This window comes from Antennarius striatus, chromosome 2 (assembly GCF_040054535.1).
Source record: "Antennarius striatus isolate MH-2024 chromosome 2, ASM4005453v1, whole genome shotgun sequence".
Taxonomy (NCBI): Eukaryota; Metazoa; Chordata; class Actinopteri; order Lophiiformes; family Antennariidae; genus Antennarius; species Antennarius striatus.
This window is the reverse complement of record NC_090777.1, coordinates 15356195-15374566: the sequence shown is the minus strand read 5'-3', so window position 1 is coordinate 15374566 and position 18372 is coordinate 15356195. Positions and strand designations below refer to the sequence as shown.

The following is an 18372-nucleotide window of genomic DNA, read 5'->3' as shown; positions in this document are numbered from 1 at the left end:
TAATACAAACAATGAAAGCCTGGAACACGCTAATAGATACATCCTGGTTGTTCTACTGGAAAATTCCTATTAAATGAAAGCCATACCACATTGAATCCTGAGGATGCCGTGATCTATTCTAGTTGTAATGGACAGCAGTAACGCATCAGCTGCTGCTTCCGCCCATGTCGAGAGGAATACGGACGTGACGTCACAGATAAGAACCTTCTATCTTCCGCCTCCCAGCCTAGCGAGTAGAGTGTTAATCGCTGTTTGGGTTTCCCTCATAAAAATCACTCCTGGCTTTCAACGTGGGCTGTGCTGACGCTGTTCTGACAGGTAACTATATCCGACTAAAACCAGTGAAAATTACTTTATTGATACTTGCTTCTGAGCTCCAAACGGCCTTGTTTACATATCAATCCCCGGACTAAAGTGGATGAGATGCAGGGGCACAGCGGGGGGGCGATAAGCGTTTTGGCTATACTGGCTAGCGCTTGTGTGGAAAATTCTTATCAAGGGACAAACACAACTTTTTCGAAAACTTTTGCATGTATGTACTTAAAGTACTTAGCAATTTAACTCCTTAAACCTGTGAGTTTGTGTTGCCGTTACTTATCTACTCTGTTAAACTACCACGATGGTAGCCTGGAAGCTAATCCGGCTAACGGTGAATTAGCAAGACGATCTGTAGATTTTAATTAATTCACTTTAGTTTCCTTCACGTCAGACGAAAATGTCGATATCCTGCTGCTACTAAGTCAACTTAGCGTTGATTAGTTTATTCCAAAACATGTTACTCCCCAACCCCCCGAAATTTGTTACCAAGCCTGCGCTGGGTCGCTGTGATACATTAGCCTAGCGAGACGTGTGTCACCCAGTTCGCTATTTTTAGCCCGGACCGGGCGGAATGCTTGCATTCATCTGTCGCCGGGCGGGACCGGGGCTAACCGTGTTACCTCCCCAGATGGAGGCTAGTGATGACACATTTGATCCCGCGAACAGTCTCCCCTTGACCAGAGTCGCATCAAGTCACACGATGAACAAAGCCGATAACAAGGCCGCTGTGGCGTTAACTTGTTGAAACACTTTATTATTTGAACCTATTATGAAAAAAAAAGGAAGACACACTGGCGACTTCTCACACGCAAAGGAATTTGGAAATGTCTGCTGTAAAACGTAAAAAAAAAAACACTCGTGGGAGGATCCTCACAAACCTCAGGCATGGGGAGTTCTGCTCTGTGTTGGAAGGCGGATGTTCGATTTAGTACACATTTACTAATATTTCGGAAAAAAGCCCTGAGCAAATCTGTTTGGGTACTCCACAAAAAAAACGTGTGTTTCACAGAGTGGCAAAACTCAAATAATTACATAAATAACAAGGCAGTCAGAGACTGCAACATCCAGCAACACCCCTGAATTCAAAATTTACCCTGACCTCTCATTATAGATCAAAGCTCTAGCTTTGGTCTATTGTCTTACTCACACTAGCCTTTTCCCTCGTCTTTCTGTCTTATCCGGTTCCTGAGTGTGCACAAGTTGAAATTTGACCTTGACCCAGTTTTCTCAAGGTCATCATCTCATTTTCATCCCCTTTGTTGCCTGAGTGATGTGCTTTTTGTTTCATTTTTCTATCTGCAAGGGTTGCAAAGATATTTGGTGGACGGACAAACACTGACAATCACAATACATCACCGCTTTGAAGCGGGATGTAATCGATGTAAATATTTGTTTACTACCAATGCAATCATGCAAACCCATCTACAATAGCTTCCTCCTACTGTTTATTTGTGCAATGTATTTTTCTGTCTGTTAACTGTAGTCATGCTTTGACAGTTTGTGTCATACTTAATGCTAGAGTGTCTTCTTCAGTTAATCCTCTAAACCGTGACATTAAGCGTTAACACATGACTCGTGTTCTGCACGTGTATAACAGATTTGCATTGCAGCAGGGTAGTATATGTGAACAAGACCTGATTTAAATTCCTCTTTGTAAAGTTCAGTCCAATCAATAGGATGTTCACAGCATAGAAACATGGCAACACAATAGTGTCTATGACGTGTGTAGCTGTGATCTGAATGCAGCACGGGAGGAAGGACAATTTGCCAAAATCAATAATTAAGTCCATGGCTATGCAGTCATTTCAGAGCATGTCAGTTTGCCCACAGGTCACACTGGTTAGTGTAGAAAGCAGATTTAATATGATACAGACCTTGTTGACTCAGACTGAAGGGTAGTTGGAAATAGCACACGCTTCATGTAGTAGAAGAAAACATTGCAAACTGCAGAGTGCTGTAATATCCATTTCATGGGTTGTCAAAGGTGAACTATACATGTAATGGAAGAGTGGACTGTTTATAGCACTGCATAGTTATAATCCTATTAAATTGGCATACTTTTAATCAGAACAATGCTGAAATTGTTTATTAATAAATTTAACAATTAGGGATAAATGCTTTATATTAAAATGGCATAAAAATTGTTTTATGAGTTGACTCAAACTTGGTTTATTGAAATGAAATGCTAAATGTGAAAATAGGAGATGTACTGTAAATAAAACAGGTACTGTATTTTTGAGAAATTTTGAGACATTCATTGAAAAATCACATCTTCAGTATTCCTTTTTCATGGAGAAAACAACACAATATCAGTGGGAGTTATTTGGACAGTGTGTGCGTTTCGCAGTTGTTGTTTGTGGTTTGTTACTCAATCTTTCCTTGTCAACTACCTAAATGAGGTTTTCTCTTGACTGATTTTTTTTTTCTTTAATTTGCTTATCAAGTTTGAAAGCAGAGGTACTACTTCTGGCTCAAGTTCATATGTGATTGTTGTTTGATAAATATGTAATGAAAAGGTGACTTTATCTTTATCTTACCAGTGATTATCTTGAAACAGCATGAAACCCAATTAGTGAAGATGTTACTCTTAAAAAATAAAATGAACATTGTTGATTGGGAATTGAAAATCTTTAGCTTTGGCCAGTCAGACCATACATTGGATCACGTTACTTTAGACGTCACAACATGGTGACTGGCACTTTTAATTGTGATATTTTATAAACCAAATAATTTATGCTGGCTAATAAATACGTATTTTTAGGAACACGTTTTCTTTAAACATTTCAAAACAACTGGTGGTGTACTCTGTAGTGCTTACATGGACCACGCAAATTTTGGATGCGTATAGAAAACGGATACATTTAAATAAGTTTGTGAAATTTATTTGGAATATCACGAAACTCAGAGGCCTCGATTTGATAATAATGATTAACAAAGGAGTAATAAAAAATGAAGTTTGGTAAAAAAAAAAGATTCGCAATTTTGATTGCTTAACTCCTTTTTCCCATTTTTTTCATAATTTTCCTTTTCTTTGCTCTACTTTTGTTCACTTCATTGTTCTCAACTCTTATGCTTTTTAGCGTCTTATGTTTTTTTTGGTTCTCCATATTTCTTCTCCCTCATTCTTTGCCTCTTGTCTCCTCATTACTCTTGTTTCCTCTCCTCAGATCGGCTTGTAATCAGCTTTCCAAATGAGTGACGGGGAGTGTGACTTCTTCTGCTTCTTCCGCTGCTGCTGAGTGTAGTCTCTATGCACCTCAGACAGACTGGAAGGCAGGGTGTGTCTGAACAGTGTCACAGGCAGGTGGAGAGGGGCGTGGGAAGACGGCTCCCGCTGCAAACGAGCTATTTCAGCCAATCGAACCACTAGGATCCGACAGGTAGGCCAGCTGTCTACCTGTCCGGGTTATTGATTCAATCGACTGGATGTCTGTGGACATGAACAGCCAGGCGTCAGACAGTAATGAGGAAGACTTTGGGGTGAACTCTGAAGAAGAGGAAGATGATGATGGAGGAGAGGAGGATGATCAGGGTGATATTGCAGGTTACTACGAAGGCGTGGCCAGCGATGTCGAGCAGCAAGGCGCTGACTCCTTTGACCCAGAGGAGTACCAGTTCACCTGTTTGACCTACAAAGAGAGTCAGAGGGTGTTGACAGAGGAGGTGAACACTGTGGCTGCTGCACTGAAGGTGAGCTCTTCGCTAGTTATGTTTGTGATGCTGTACTGTAATATTATGGTAATGAAACAGGATTCCTGACCAGGATCAAGTTAGTAGGAAAAATGTGTTGATAAATTGTGTCTTTCTCAACTGATACACCGGGTTGGTTGTAAAATAGTTTTGTTCACCCTCTTTGAGACGTAGCTTGCTTTCAGATCTCGCAGGCTGCCGTACACTTCATAGAATCCTGAGTTAAACTAGAGGTAGTTTCTCACCAGATTTTAGCTGTTAAGGTATTGTTTAAATACCTAATAAGAACCACACTGATGAGTTCAGTTACTCTTCCTGGCTTACAATCAATAAATAGCAAAAACTTGATATTGTAAAACTCTCCTACTTTATTTTACACCTGTGCTACAAAGGCATAAACCTGAAAAAGCTGACGTTGTCCACAGTAGAATGATAAATTGTGGACGTGTTCGAGGGACTAAAGGCACGAGAGAATGGTATTAACACATTTTTCAGGTACTGACTGTCCTGACTGAGTTATTAAGTTTGTAAAAGAGAAAAAAAAACAGTGAAGGTACGTGTTGTAAATATGTATGTGTTCATATGAAAACTTTTAAATATGATCCACTTTCCAAACGCGGATAAAATGTTGGACAAAAGGTGAAAGAGTAAATCTTACGTTCATTAAACCTCCTTGAAACCGTATTGCTCACGTCCATTCTTCTTTTGTCATCCCCGCTTCTCTCTTTTGCTTTCTCTCCTCCTGTTTTGTCTTTATCGCAAATCAAATTTAATTAGATATTCTTATTGAGTCCATGAAAACAATTTGTTTTATATTATTGGCTCTTGTCAGTAGCATGTCATGCATCTCCATGTTGTGTAATAACAGGATTTGTGACACAATGTGATCTTTTTAAAATGGATTGTCAGGCTTCAATAAACCAAAACATGCTGCATTTATAAATGAGGAATACAAAGAAATCTTGAGTGGGGTTGAGTGTTTTGTGTCGTTACAGATTAGCCGACATTCAAGTTGTTCATGTGAGGGTAGTATTTTGTTGCTTTGAATTGAATGTCATTGAAGTAACTAATCTCTCCCTCTCTGCTCTTTCTATTCTCAGGTTTTACCGGCAGTAGCAAAACTAATCCTGGTGCATTTTCACTGGCAGGTTACACAAATACTGGACAGGTAGTGTGTCATCTGCATCTTCCTTGTTCTTGCCTTTTTCATTTCCATTCATGGGGTCTCGTTTTTTTCTTTGTTGGTTCAATCAACCCCCTGTTTCCTCTTTTTAATACTTGTGGATTGTACTTTGTCATTATAATTCCGTCTTCTTACTCTACACCACTACACTGCAGTTTCAACATTTTCCTGCCTTAAACTCATTCGACTCTTGCTTCCATCTAGGTATAAGTCAAACTCATCTCTCCTGTTGTCAGATGCTCTAGTCCAGCCCAGCAACATCTGCAGATCAGTCACTGTAAGTAACAAATCTTTTGCAATAAATGAAGGCGTACTTGAACAGTAGTTTTTACCTGCTTTGTTAATTCCTCAGTGCAATTTTCTGTCATTTGTATTTAATGGAAAAGCTGACATTTACTGTAAACCTGTTGATTCAGTTCTAACCATGTCCTTTATTTTTGTGAACACTATTTTGAATAACCTTTAAGCCTACACCCACACATTGAAAAACAAAATCTATTTTATCTGTAGCCAGCAATGTCACTGATTCATCACAGTCACCTTAATGGCAGCAAAGTAGTTATTATTGTAATACAGGAGATAATCCAGTGATAGTAGATGGATTTTATAAAAACAATAATACTAACAGCACCAACACCAAGAATAATTTCATCAAATCAGACAAAATAAAAATCTCTGCTCAGATAAATAAACCTACTCTACAAAAACAGAATTATTATAGTAACGCACATGTGATAAACGCTGGAGTTCAGAGAAACAAAATTGTGTTTCATACAAGTCGGTTCCACAGAAAGCATCAACTCCTGATTACTGCAACCACTAAACTGCTGAGGCTACTAGTGATAATAGCAGCACTAATAATAATAGTATAACAAAAATAATATTAATAATAATACTATAATAATGTAACAAGGAGATGAGGTTAAAATACATAGAATACCTAAAATCACTCCTAAATGTAAAATGAGCCCACAAACTGTCCAGTGCAGTTTGTGTTTGATTTAAATCTATGTGCCATCTAGTCATTTAGCAGTAGCTTTTATCCAAAGTGATTTCAAAGTGTCGGCAACCGTTAAAGTATGAGGCAACTGAGACCTTGTAAATAAAAATACCACCTTATGGTTCTCAGCTATCCATAGGAGTTCAGAGGGATGAGATCAAGAAAGCGGTGAAGAGAGGGGTGTAAACAGAGAGAGGAGAAGGATAAGTGTGTTGAACCTGGAGAAGAACCTCCCTGATCTGACTGCTTGGGAGGTTGTTTCAACATTGGGGATGGCATATTCATATCTGTGTATCTGTTTCAGGCCACTCAGTCCCTCCAGTGCGGGGTGTGTCTACAGGTTGTCCGGAGAGACTCCCTTCTAGCGCTGCCCTGCCAGCACTCCTTCTGTAAAGCATGCTGGGAGCAGCACTGCACTGTACTAGTCAAAGATGGCATGGGAGTGGGTGAGTAGTAGAAAGGCTGTGTGAAGCATCAATGCTGTGAGTCGAGCTTTATTTGATGTCAGTTCCCATGTGATTCAGGGTTTCGCCTCAGTCTGAGTTTTAGCCTGTGTTCCTGTCAGACCAGCAGGTCTGCAGACCCCACTGAATTCAACAAGAGGAGCTACTCCTCTCTCCATGGTGCAAAAGTACTGCAGATTCAAACAGGACAAGTGTAAAAGAAGGAACAGTTTCTTTTACACTTGTTTGGAATGTGTTTGTGAGTGATTTGAGTTTGTGTGTCTGTAAAATTCCAAGTGACTGGAGATGTCGTAGATAAAGGAGTCACAGGTTTAGTTTAGTTTAGATAATTCCCACCTGCTATCCATTAACCAGGGAGGCATGCTCCTTAGTGATTTGTGTGTGTGTGGAATTCCTGAACCTTTTTATTGTAGGTGTGAGTGCATTTGCAATTGTGTGTATGCAGTTGTGTTGCTGCCCCACTATCTAACAATCTCTCTGATGAAGTCAGGCAGTGTAATGGAGCCTCCTGAGCCTGATAAGCATTGCTCTGTCAGCTGTTTTAAAGGCATAGTTATGGTGGAGGAGGATGCCACTCCATTATCTGAGTCACTGTAATTCAAAACCAGCCTGCTGGAGATTCAAAGTTAATATAATTGTCATTATAGAGTAGATCTGGCTGCTCTAACTTCCAGGCAGCACCACAGTTATTTAACACTTTAGCCTTCATTCCACTTAATGAAGGATTATTTGTTATATCACTTTGTTTAATACTACAGGTATCTGCAAAATTCTGTGACAAGATCTTTACTGTAATCCAGTTGACTAAGGCTGTGTTCATTCTGCAGGCATATCAGATTTCACTCCATATCCAATTTGTAGGGCTGACTGTTCACACTGTTTTTAGCAAGCGTCCAAATGCGATCTGGCTCTGTTCAGACTGGGCCACATCTGATAGGTTGCAGTAACAATTACATCGGGGCGGAGGTGTCATATAATTGCGACGGTGGCAACAACAGCAACGACGGCAAACATGAAGTTTTGTTACCTTAGCATATTGGCGATATCACTGTCTGTTAGAGGTGGAGAAAATCTCACACACACCAGACATCGTCAACTTCCTCCGTGTTTTGCTGCTCTGTAATGTGTGACGCTCTTCCTTCTGGTGCCTTGCTCTCGTGTCGCAAATATGATGTCACGGTCCGCCGTATCCAATTGGAGTGTTTGGCGCTGTTCAGACTGATCTGTCCATATCTGATATGAAACTACGTCCCGAATGTGGTTTCAATCCGTCCCACGAAAATCGAATATCATGTGGTATGTGACTGTTCAGACTACAAACGGCATATCCGATATCAATCTGGATCGGCTAAAAATCGGATAGAGGCGACTAGTCTGAACAAGGCCCTAAAGCTGAGATGTGTTTCTCTTTGGCCTTGGTGTGTGTGGGTTTCCTCCACCTCTACCAGAAAGTGATACAGAAAGTTCTGTTTGCATTTTCCCCCTGAAAGAGCCACTTTTTATTTATGCTTTCTGAAGATTTGAATGATTTTTTTACTTGGAAGTGTAGGCCTTCAGTTATTTAGGCTGGAACCTCTTTAATTTATGAGAAAAAAGGGTTCTTCAGCTCTGTTTGCACTTTATTTTTAAATCTGAGGTTTGTGTGTGTTCTTCAATCTTACATAAAGGCTTTAAATTTATTTGCCTGCGTCTACTTTTATTTATGGTAAAAGAGCTAGCTGTGCACTTAGTTAAATAATATCCTGCATTGAAAATTGATAATAACTGAAAATGTGGATATAGGGATTGGCAACAAGAGCCAAACTGGACTTGGGTTTGGACCGTATACTAAGGAAATTGTAATAACTGGACCTCTGTGACTTTTAATTGAATACCCCTGCACTAAGGTAACAAAACTTCATGTTCGTCGTCGTTGTTGCAATTATGTGACCTCACACATTACAAGCGCTGAATAACGCCTCTGCCCCGAAGTCGTTGTTACGGCAACCCATCAGATCAGCCGATAATGTGGCCCAGTCTGAACAGCCAGATCACATTTGGACACTTGTTAAAATCAGTGAACTGTCATCCCTAAAAACTGGATATGGAAGGAAATCCAATACACCTGCAGTTTGAACGCAGCCTTTTTGTTTAATATGATCATCACTGAAGCCAAAATATGTCAGAATTCTATCATGGTTCCTTTAAGGTGTAAGCTCTTCACAGAATTTCCTCCACAATATTTTCAGCAATCAGGGTGGTGCCAATGAGGGAGGCGCATCAAATAGTTTTCATCTACTGAGGCAAGGACTTGTTTTTTGTGCAGGGAAAGGAACATACCACTTTAAATATGTTTTTGTAAAGAAGCAATTCACTTCCGACTCAAGTCCATCTACAAAATCATTTAAATTGCAGGCAGTTGGGTCCTTTGTCTGGATGGTTCAGTAGCAGTTACTGTACTTACGTAAAAACACATATTGAGAAATTCAAGAAGCAAATAAAAAAGTGACAGACAGACCTTCTTCTTGTCTCAGATGACGTTAGAATGATGCAATTTATTTGTTAGTAAAGAAAGCCCAATACATACCTACAGCATCTGAGAGGCAGTGTGAGTACTGCTCCTCTCCCTACACCCTGTCAGTGACCCAGAAATCCTTACGTTTAGTGTGTGTGTGTGTGCGTGTGCGTGTGTGTGTGTGTGTGTGTGTGTGTGTGTGTGTGTGTGTGTGTGTGTGTGTGTGTGTGTGTGTTTGTTCAGGAATCTCGTGTATGGCTCAGGACTGTTCCCTGCAGATGCCAGAAGACTTTGTCCTGCCGCTGCTGCCAACAGAGGAGCTAAAGGACAAATACAGACGCTACCTCTTCAGAGACTATGTTGAGGTGTGTGAGGGTGTGCGTGTGACACAGATCCTGTGTCAAGGTTTGCATCTTTTACGAGTGAGACATCAGAAGCATTTGATGAGATGAGAAAACCCTGAACCCTGGTTGTTTTAACAAGTTAATTTTTGAGGCTTCCTCACATCTCCATGAGATGAGTCCCTTCACTTACTGCTTTATCTTGCAAGACTGGCCAATTAGACTTCAAAGTAAGCTAGCAATTTTTTAAAGATTTTGCCTCATTAATTCTAATCAACACTCATGCTTATTTAACATTAAATGACAGCCACTACACTAGTACCTTGAGATATGAGTTTAATTCTTTCTTTGACTGAGCTCATGAGTCACAGTTTATTTACTGCACATAGACCTTGTAGATATGACTTCTATGTGCACCTCTTCTTCTGTTCTGTCACTCGTCTCACACAAATTAACATCACACATCTTGACAGCTGGCTGATTGTGTATCCACATCCACCTCCTCGTATTTGTTTCTGTTGTAGATCACAAGTTCCACTTTGTCAGTCAAAAAACTCGTAACTCAAACAAATTTTCCCCGTTTAAAATAATACAAAATTAATGGTATTTCTGCTGCTCACATGGCAGTTATGTCAGCTATTATACGATGAACCTCTTCTATGATGTTCAAATGATATAAAGTAACAGTTCATGCTGTATTACAGTTCAGTAATTTGTAGTTCCATCTAAAGTGTTCTCAATCAACAGATACTCTGTCATCTCTGCCTTTTTGACATTGTCCATGTGTAATTTATAATCCATCTGTCTCGCTGTCTCAGAGTCATTTCCAGTTGCAGTTGTGTCCAGGCGCAGACTGTCCCATTGTTATTAAGGTGCAGGAGCCCCGGGCACGCAGGGTGCAGTGCAGCCGCTGCAGTGAAGTCTTCTGGTAAAAGTCACACCACACACTTAAGTCCACCTAGATCACGACCCCCCACCCCCCAAGCATTTATTTTTACAATAACCAGGAACTCTTGTCTATTTCCGTAGAATATTTGTGTTTAAGTACCTAACATATCTACACTTAACAAAAAAAAGAAAAGAATGCACAACACAATTGTTAGACAGTTTTGTCAACTGTGGTGTAGGATTCAATTATATTATCAGACTGGTGTCTGAATATGCACACAGTCTCCTTATTGAGCTATTTATGCTATATTTTTTTTATATTAGTGTCAAATTCAGTCTAACAAATCCCCAGTTAGTTTTGCACATTACATACAGATGTAAATATATATTTTTTATTATAAGATGAATCTGTTGGGTTGTTTTCTCTTGGAAAAAATGCTTTGTCATACAGGACAAATAACCTTGAACTGAGTTAATAAACCCGGAGGATGAAGCTCAGCGTTATGTACTTGTAAAATGTGTGATCTCTTCTTTCTCTCTTTCTCTCACTCTCTCACAGTTTTAAATGTCGTCAGATGTACCACGCACCCACAGACTGTGCAACAATTCGGAAGTGGCTGACCAAATGTGCAGATGACTCTGAAACGGCTAACTACATTAGCGCACACACTAAAGATGTATGACTTACTGTGTACGCATTCGTTATGCAGCATGCATATACACAAGCGCTATTCGCGTTCAATGCAATGTACATAACGCATTCTTTAGTTTAATGCACTTATACAGCAACATAAAATCTCATAGTGAGACACTTAAACTGTTCCAGACTTGTACAGCAGATATGTTACGTAATTTAGCCAAACCTAATTTTTCTAATTCTCCACTAGTGTCCGAAGTGCAATATCTGCATTGAAAAGAATGGAGGGTGTAATCACATGGTAAGTCTTTTCCCTTTTCATTGTTTCTGTTTTATTGATGTCTTAAGGAATTTCAACTTCTCTTGAATCACTGTCATGCATTTCGCAATTTAAGGCCTCAAATTTATTGATTTTAATATCAGTTAAATTAGCTTTAGCTTTGAACTACCCAACCTTTAAAGGTCAAAGCTATGCACTTGTCAGGTACTACTTTCAGGGTACCCTGACCTACTTACTAAGGGTAGGTCAGGGTACCCTGAAAGTTGCAGGACGTTGCAGTCTCTGACTGTCTTGGTTCTTCATGAATTTGACTTTTTCTTGTGTCTTTGTTTCAGCAATGCTCCAAGTGTAAACACGGTGAGTCTCCCAGCAGCATGAAGTCACCGGACACTTTGCTTTTACCCAGTAGAACAATACAGGACAGCATCAACCATAATTACAACATTTTAAAATTATGAAATTAGTTTCTGAAAGTGGATTTTTTTTAAAATTGCAGTTTGTACATGGTATTTATTCCTTTGCACTTTTTGTCTAAAGGAAACAGTTGATATAGAAAATCCAGTGGGGTATGGGGAGAAAATAAAATCTTCATAAAGAAACAAAACTCTACAAGCTACAAGTTGAGAATTGTTTTTCACTTTGCCTCCATCCAATGTGTCTTGACTAATGTGCATAAACCGACATCTAGTCCATCATCTGGAGAAACAGAATATCTAGAGCCAATATCAGAAAGAAAAAGTTACTTTCTTTTGGGAGATTAATTTTTTCATTTTTTGTATGTATTTCACACATATACACAGGCTACAACACAAGCACACAGGCGCACACACACACACACACACACACACACACACACACACATTAAGGGCTTGTAGGCATGCAAATCATGGAGAAATATAGTTAAATGATGGGCAGCTATGTAGCGCCCCAAGGGCAGCTTGTGGAGATTGGTGCCTTGTTCTAGGGCACCTTGGCAGTGCTCAGAAGGTGAACTAGCACTTCTCCAGCTACCAGTTCCCACTCCACACAGGTCTTGAACCAGTCACCCTCCAGTCCCCAAATCAAGACCTAGTGAACTGAGCTACTTGCTCCCAGATATCCTCCAGTTTAGCCACAGTAAAAACACAGCTGAGCTTTTTGACTGTTACAGAAGACTTTTAAATGTGTTTTTCTTGCTGCAGGTAAAATGTAATGCAGGGATATTGTGGAGTTCATTAATGTCTGGTTTGTGTTCCCTGCAAGACTTCTGTTGGATGTGTCTTGGTGACTGGAAGACTCACGGCAGTGAATACTACGAGTGCAGTCGCTACAAGGAAAACCCCGATATTGTCAACCAGAGCCAGCAGGCTCAGGCCAGAGAGGCTCTCAAGAAATACCTCTTCTACTTCGAGAGGGTGAGTGGCTTTTGCTACGCTCAAATTACATGAAATAAAATATTATGGGTAGAAATAACTTCCTCATGGATGAAAATAGAGGATTAAAAAACTTCTAATGTCTTTATTTCCTTCCCCTATTGCTGTTCAAATGTTTACTTTTGATACCAAGGGTAAAATTGCAATGGTAAAAAATGTGGTAGTTCACGCTAAGGCCAAATGAAAAGCCTAACATTTTCTCACCAGTGGGAGAATCACAACAAGTCTCTGCAATTGGAGGCTCAGACGTACCAGAGGATTCAAGAGAAGATCCAGGAGAGAGTGATGAACAACTTGGGGACCTGGATCGACTGGCAGTACCTGCATAATGCTGCAAAGCTACTGGCTAAGGTACCGACACAAATTGAACTGCAGCTGTATCTGTGTATAAACTCTAAATGCAAGGATATAAGAAAAGAGATGAGCTTTTACTTTTGAATATTCAAATTGATGTTAATTTAGTATAATTCATTTATTAATAGAAAGACGTTTATACGCTACCATTTGTTTTGTCGTGGAAGTGTTTTTGAGAGCTTGGCGATGCATCAATATTGCCAGAAGGTGGCAGCAGTTTACTGCAACTGATATGAGCAGAACAATTACAGTACAGTAACTGGCCACAGTGGAGCTCATTCAAATAAATCAAGGCAATCAATTCATAGGGCCCCTCTTCCCACAAGTTATATATCCTGATTAAATGTGACTCCTGTATTTAGGCCATTTCACTTTGAACATGCAGTAATCCCTTGTTACTCGCGGTTAATGCGTTCCAGGACCACCCTTGAAAAACAAAATTCCGTGATATAGCGATAAACTATTAATTTTTATTATTTATGGAAATTTAAACTTTTATGAACCCTCCCAATACTGATATTAAACCACCTTATTACTGTATTACCTTTTCCCACACTCTGATAGACTGTCTTTGTATTAAAGAAAAGTGTTTCTTTAACATGGAAGCGTGCTGTGTTCTGTGAGTCTCAACGCAGCACACACACGGGCGCTGTTAGCCAATAACCTGTGCGTACGGTATCACGTGACTACCTATTCAAGATCTGCATTGTAGTGAAGCCGTGCATCTTGAAGCACGAATAAACGAGGGATTACTGCATACACCAACCTTTCCCTATCACCTGTTTGATTGCCTGCCTCTGATAAAAGCTTCATGCTAATATCTGTAACTTAAAGCATCTTTTATGGTTGAAGACGGTCGAGAAAAAAACAATATGAGCCAACCCTTTATCCTGATCAGCTCTCATTCAGGCCCACTGGGACAATGCTCACTTTTTCGCATGTTAACCTGTCAAGTAGGCGTAGTAATGTAATTGAATAAACATAATCTAAAGGCCCCTCCTGAGCCCAGCTCTTAATCTTGACCCAAATCAAAGTGTTTTAGTTTTCGGTGCTACACGACCAACCTTTCCTCAAAGTCACATCAAAATACAACAGGTTGTTTGCACATGGTAAGCAGAAATGGAGTAAAATAAAAACCATCCTTCAAAGTCAAAAACTCATGGATCTGTAACTTAATGTTGAACTCTGCCACATCCTCAACTCATCAACAGTTGATGTATCAGGTAGTTTTTGTGAAAAAACTGAATTGATCACTTGAACTCATGAGGTGTTGTGATGTCACTATTTAAAAACTGCATGCTCACCTTGTTTACACCCAGAGAAGTCACCGATCAGGCTTTTCTTTATCATCAGTGTGAACAAAGTCATCATGTAGTTACATGCAGTGTATGAACACACATGACACTCACTTTGTAAGTGTTACAAAGTGATACGTCAGCACTTATTCAAGGACTTTGGTGCCAGAATAAAAATGTCTCGCAGCTCTTTCACACCGCTGTCATGTTCTGTAAAACAGATGCAACCTAACTTCTGTCTAAACACTCAAGATTCTAGTTAGCGTTACCTCATGACTATGTCTCGTCTTCATTGTTTGCAGTGTCGCTACACACTGCAGTACACATATCCTTATGCCTATTACATGGAATCCGGCCCACGCAAAAAACTGGTGAGTCAGAAACATGTTTGTGGGCCTTTGTCATAGAATATGCTTGAAATGTTAGTGTGAAAATATTTTTGGTTACTTTTTTTTCTTTACCTACGCTCCCCGTAGTTTGAGTACCAGCAGGCCCAGCTGGAAGCAGAGATAGAAAACCTGTCGTGGAAGGTGGAGCGGGCCGACAGCTACGAGAGAGGAGTGGTGGGGGGTGAGGGGGAGCTCAGCGCCAGTGACAGAGGGGTAAGAATGTTCATGCAAACCACAGGAGAATTTCTGCTCATTTTAGAGGTTATCTGACATTTCACCTGTACCATCAAAATGTAATGATGGTAAAGTAACAATGTTTAATCCTTATTGGGGGGGGGGGGTTAAAGCGCCTGGTTGACAAACTTTTACAATTAGTTGAGTAATAAAAAAAAGTAGTTGGGTGAAATCTCACTTACATTTGGTTTTTAATTAAAACTGATGTTTTGTCTGTTTTTTTCAGGATCTGGAGAATCAGATGCACATTGCTGAGCAGAAGCGACGCACGCTGCTGAAGGATTTCCACGACACCTGAAGCTCCATCGCGACTGCAAAGCACCAGCATCACCCTCCTTCCTTCCTCCCTTTCTTCCTCTTCCTCCTGCTGTTGCTTCTTTCCATGATCATCCCACCGTGCTGTCATACTCACCCCCCCCTCCTTTCCGCTTCTGTACACTCTCTCATTTACATTTTCCTTTGTCGCCCCCTCCCCCTTATTCTTTTAATGCTGCAGGAGCACAGAATGGCATGATTGTATCTCCTTCCTCTCAGTCTCATCCTCACCTCATGTTCAGGTTTCTGCTTCATAGCATCAACTTATATTTGGTTAAAAGGTGAAGGTGGCGTTTTGAGATTCTTGTAAAAACCAGTATCAGCATTTAGTCACTGATACGAGCAGCTAAAAGCAACATGTAGCCTCTGAAAAGAGTGTAAGAGTCTGAGCTCTGAACATTATCCCTGTGCTGCTGGAGTGACCTTTAAAAGAACGTAAACGCTTTTATCAACAGAAGATGATGTGGGGAAGGGATCTGTTTTATTTGATGGTTTCAGAAAGACCATAATGAGTAGCGGGTTCTTGCTGGCAGCTCTACCTGTAGCAGTACTCTCTGTATTAGTCTGAACAGATGCAAACGATAATATTCTAATAATTGATACTTTTCATACATTTAAATTTCCGGTGAAATTCTGAAATAAATTACGAATAAGTGACAACACAGGTAAAGGAAATGTCTGGTAACATTCATGGATTCAATTTATTTCCAGTAGTTATTACAGAACCTGACGGTGTACCAGTGAAGTGTCAGAGATGATCCACCAGGAGATACGACCTTACATTCTACGAGCCTTTTTTACATCCTGCCATGAACATATACACGGTGTGTTTACTGTGGACAATGTTGATCTCAGTCCCGCATACTCCTTGATAGACGTTAAAAAAAATGCAATATTTTATTACATACTGTATGATGCATGTTCATGTACGCAAAATACTAAAGACTATAAAGAATGTGTTCTTCTTTAGGTAATATTTTTAAATTTTATTTCCACAATAAACACACCACCCCTGTTCGTTGCTGCCAGCGAGTTGTTGTTAGTCATTATGATCGAGGTAAAATACCATTTAGCTTCATTGAGTTTGGTTCCTTTAGATTGTCATACCAGTATTGTTGCTTGATTGTGTGCAGCTCATGTAGATTCGGACCACTATGAGCCAGACCTCCTCCATTGGTCAGATATTAGGTTGTGAGGCAGCAGGATTAATCTCAGCCATTTATGTACACTACAGAAACATGAATTTACCTGGTATTTGCACGCACATACACAAACACTCCTTCAGAAAATAAATGTTAATCATTAATTTTCCTCCTCCCCCTATATTGTGCTCTTCTTTGCATTCATCCTCTCACTTTCTTTTGGTCTTTATTTCCTCTTACATCCCTGCTCACATTGTTCACTTTTTTGCTGGAAAATGGCTGTTGATAGTTCATTTGACAAAAAGAGAAAAATACAAAAAAATTGTAATTTTCAACGGTTGTACATTAATACAGATAGAGTTACTGAGAGTTTTTAAAACCCGGACCTTGTCTCTTGTGTGTTCATTACGCAAACCCAAACTCTGGTGTGGAGCAGGCTGACTCGGACTAAACCTCAGACGTACTGAGAAATAAATGCCCCCCCCCCCCAGCCATTGTTTTGTTTGTCTGAAAATATTTAATTCTCTCAAGGAGTGGTTAGCCTTTTATTTTTGGCAAAAGGTGATGTGAAAAGTCGGTATAACGCTCGATGAGGCCAGATTCAGAAGATCACTGAGAATCACTGCTGTAGCCCTACCCTCAGTAGACACATACTGTATTACACATAAGAAGTTATATTTAAATATACCTTTTACATACACATATTCAGCCGGTTTTAATTTCACAATTATGTTTCTGACAGCTTTCTTCATTTTAGGTCCACACATGTTTCAAACATGTTCCTAACCATTACTTGTAGTCAGTGACATTGATCTATGTGAACCAGTTATATTCGATCACAATGATCACAACTACTTTAGTCTGTCTCAAATTAATCTGGTTTCCGAGCTCAAAACAGCTTTGATGACACCGCTTTATTTTTTCATTTTATTTAAGTGGGGTGTTTTTACCTAAAACACTGCTTTTCATTTAATACTTTTTTTAATGCTTTATTTAGGCCACAGATAGTGTGCAAATATACATATTGTAGTGCACTATATAACAAAAAACATAGCACAAAAATCCATTTTACAAATCTACGGTAAATGTTATGTAATGAATAACACAGACCAAATACGTTACTTAAATCTACTTGTCAAACTGGATTTTAAATGTGGGAATTAACAGTTTATTGATGAACCTTGTTCATTTTCCCAGAGGGCAGAACAAAGCTCTTCAGAGGTGAGAAGAGGCATTATGGGTAACCATGTGCACCAAGCAATTTTGAGAAAAAGTACATAAAAGGACTAACATTTTCCTTTGGAATCTTTAAAAGACATTATGACCTTGACTTCCTAATATAGATGATGGTAACAATGTTCCAGAATAGTCTTAAATCCTCTGCTGCGTGCCTGATCTTATGCATGTGTGTGTCCTCCTTTCACCTCTGCAGTAATATGAGTACAGGGAGGATCACACTGTCAGGTATTTCAAACTCAACAGAGGCTTAACCTGTTTTGAAACTTGTTATGTGGGGAAAAGTTCAGCAATGATAATGCTCTATACACAATTGCATGTTAATACAAGTTGTTTTTAACGTAATTTACCCACTAAACTTTAAAGAGCTGGTTACGAAGGCCTCTGAGTTTGTAAAAGCAGAATGACACAAAGTTGAGGAATTAAATCCAATATCATCCAAAATCAAACTGGTATCCCTACCACCATAATTAAAGGATAGCAACAGGAATTGTCTGTGTAGGTTCTCATTAATCCAGGCCATTGTTATCTAAAGTTGATTAAATGAATGCACTGGACTTGAGGAAAGTTCCTTGAAAACGTTTCACCTCTTATCCAAGAGGCGTCTTCAGTTTTCGTCTGAAGGATGGCAACAGGAATTATGACAGGTAAACATTTAAACCTGGATGATTTATTTATCTTATACCACTTCATCCGCTGT

General features: G+C 39.6%; 1 protein-coding gene across 1 annotated transcript; it reads left to right on the top strand.

Moving 5' to 3' along the window:
- The first annotated feature begins 189 nt into the window (after window positions 1-189).
- On the top strand, window positions 190-16821 carry arih2 (ariadne homolog 2 (Drosophila)). Its single transcript, XM_068339778.1, has 15 exons — window positions 190-318; window positions 3486-4008; window positions 5109-5176; window positions 5396-5468; window positions 6496-6637; window positions 9393-9514; window positions 10309-10418; window positions 10938-11055; window positions 11266-11316; window positions 11631-11652; window positions 12538-12689; window positions 12915-13058; window positions 14659-14727; window positions 14833-14958; window positions 15206-16821. The coding sequence occupies exons 2-15, from the start codon at window positions 3745-3747 to the stop codon at window positions 15275-15277; spliced, it is 1533 nt and encodes a 510-aa protein (XP_068195879.1). The 5' UTR covers window positions 190-318; window positions 3486-3744; the 3' UTR covers window positions 15278-16821.
- Window positions 16822-18372: the final 1551 nt, after the last annotated feature.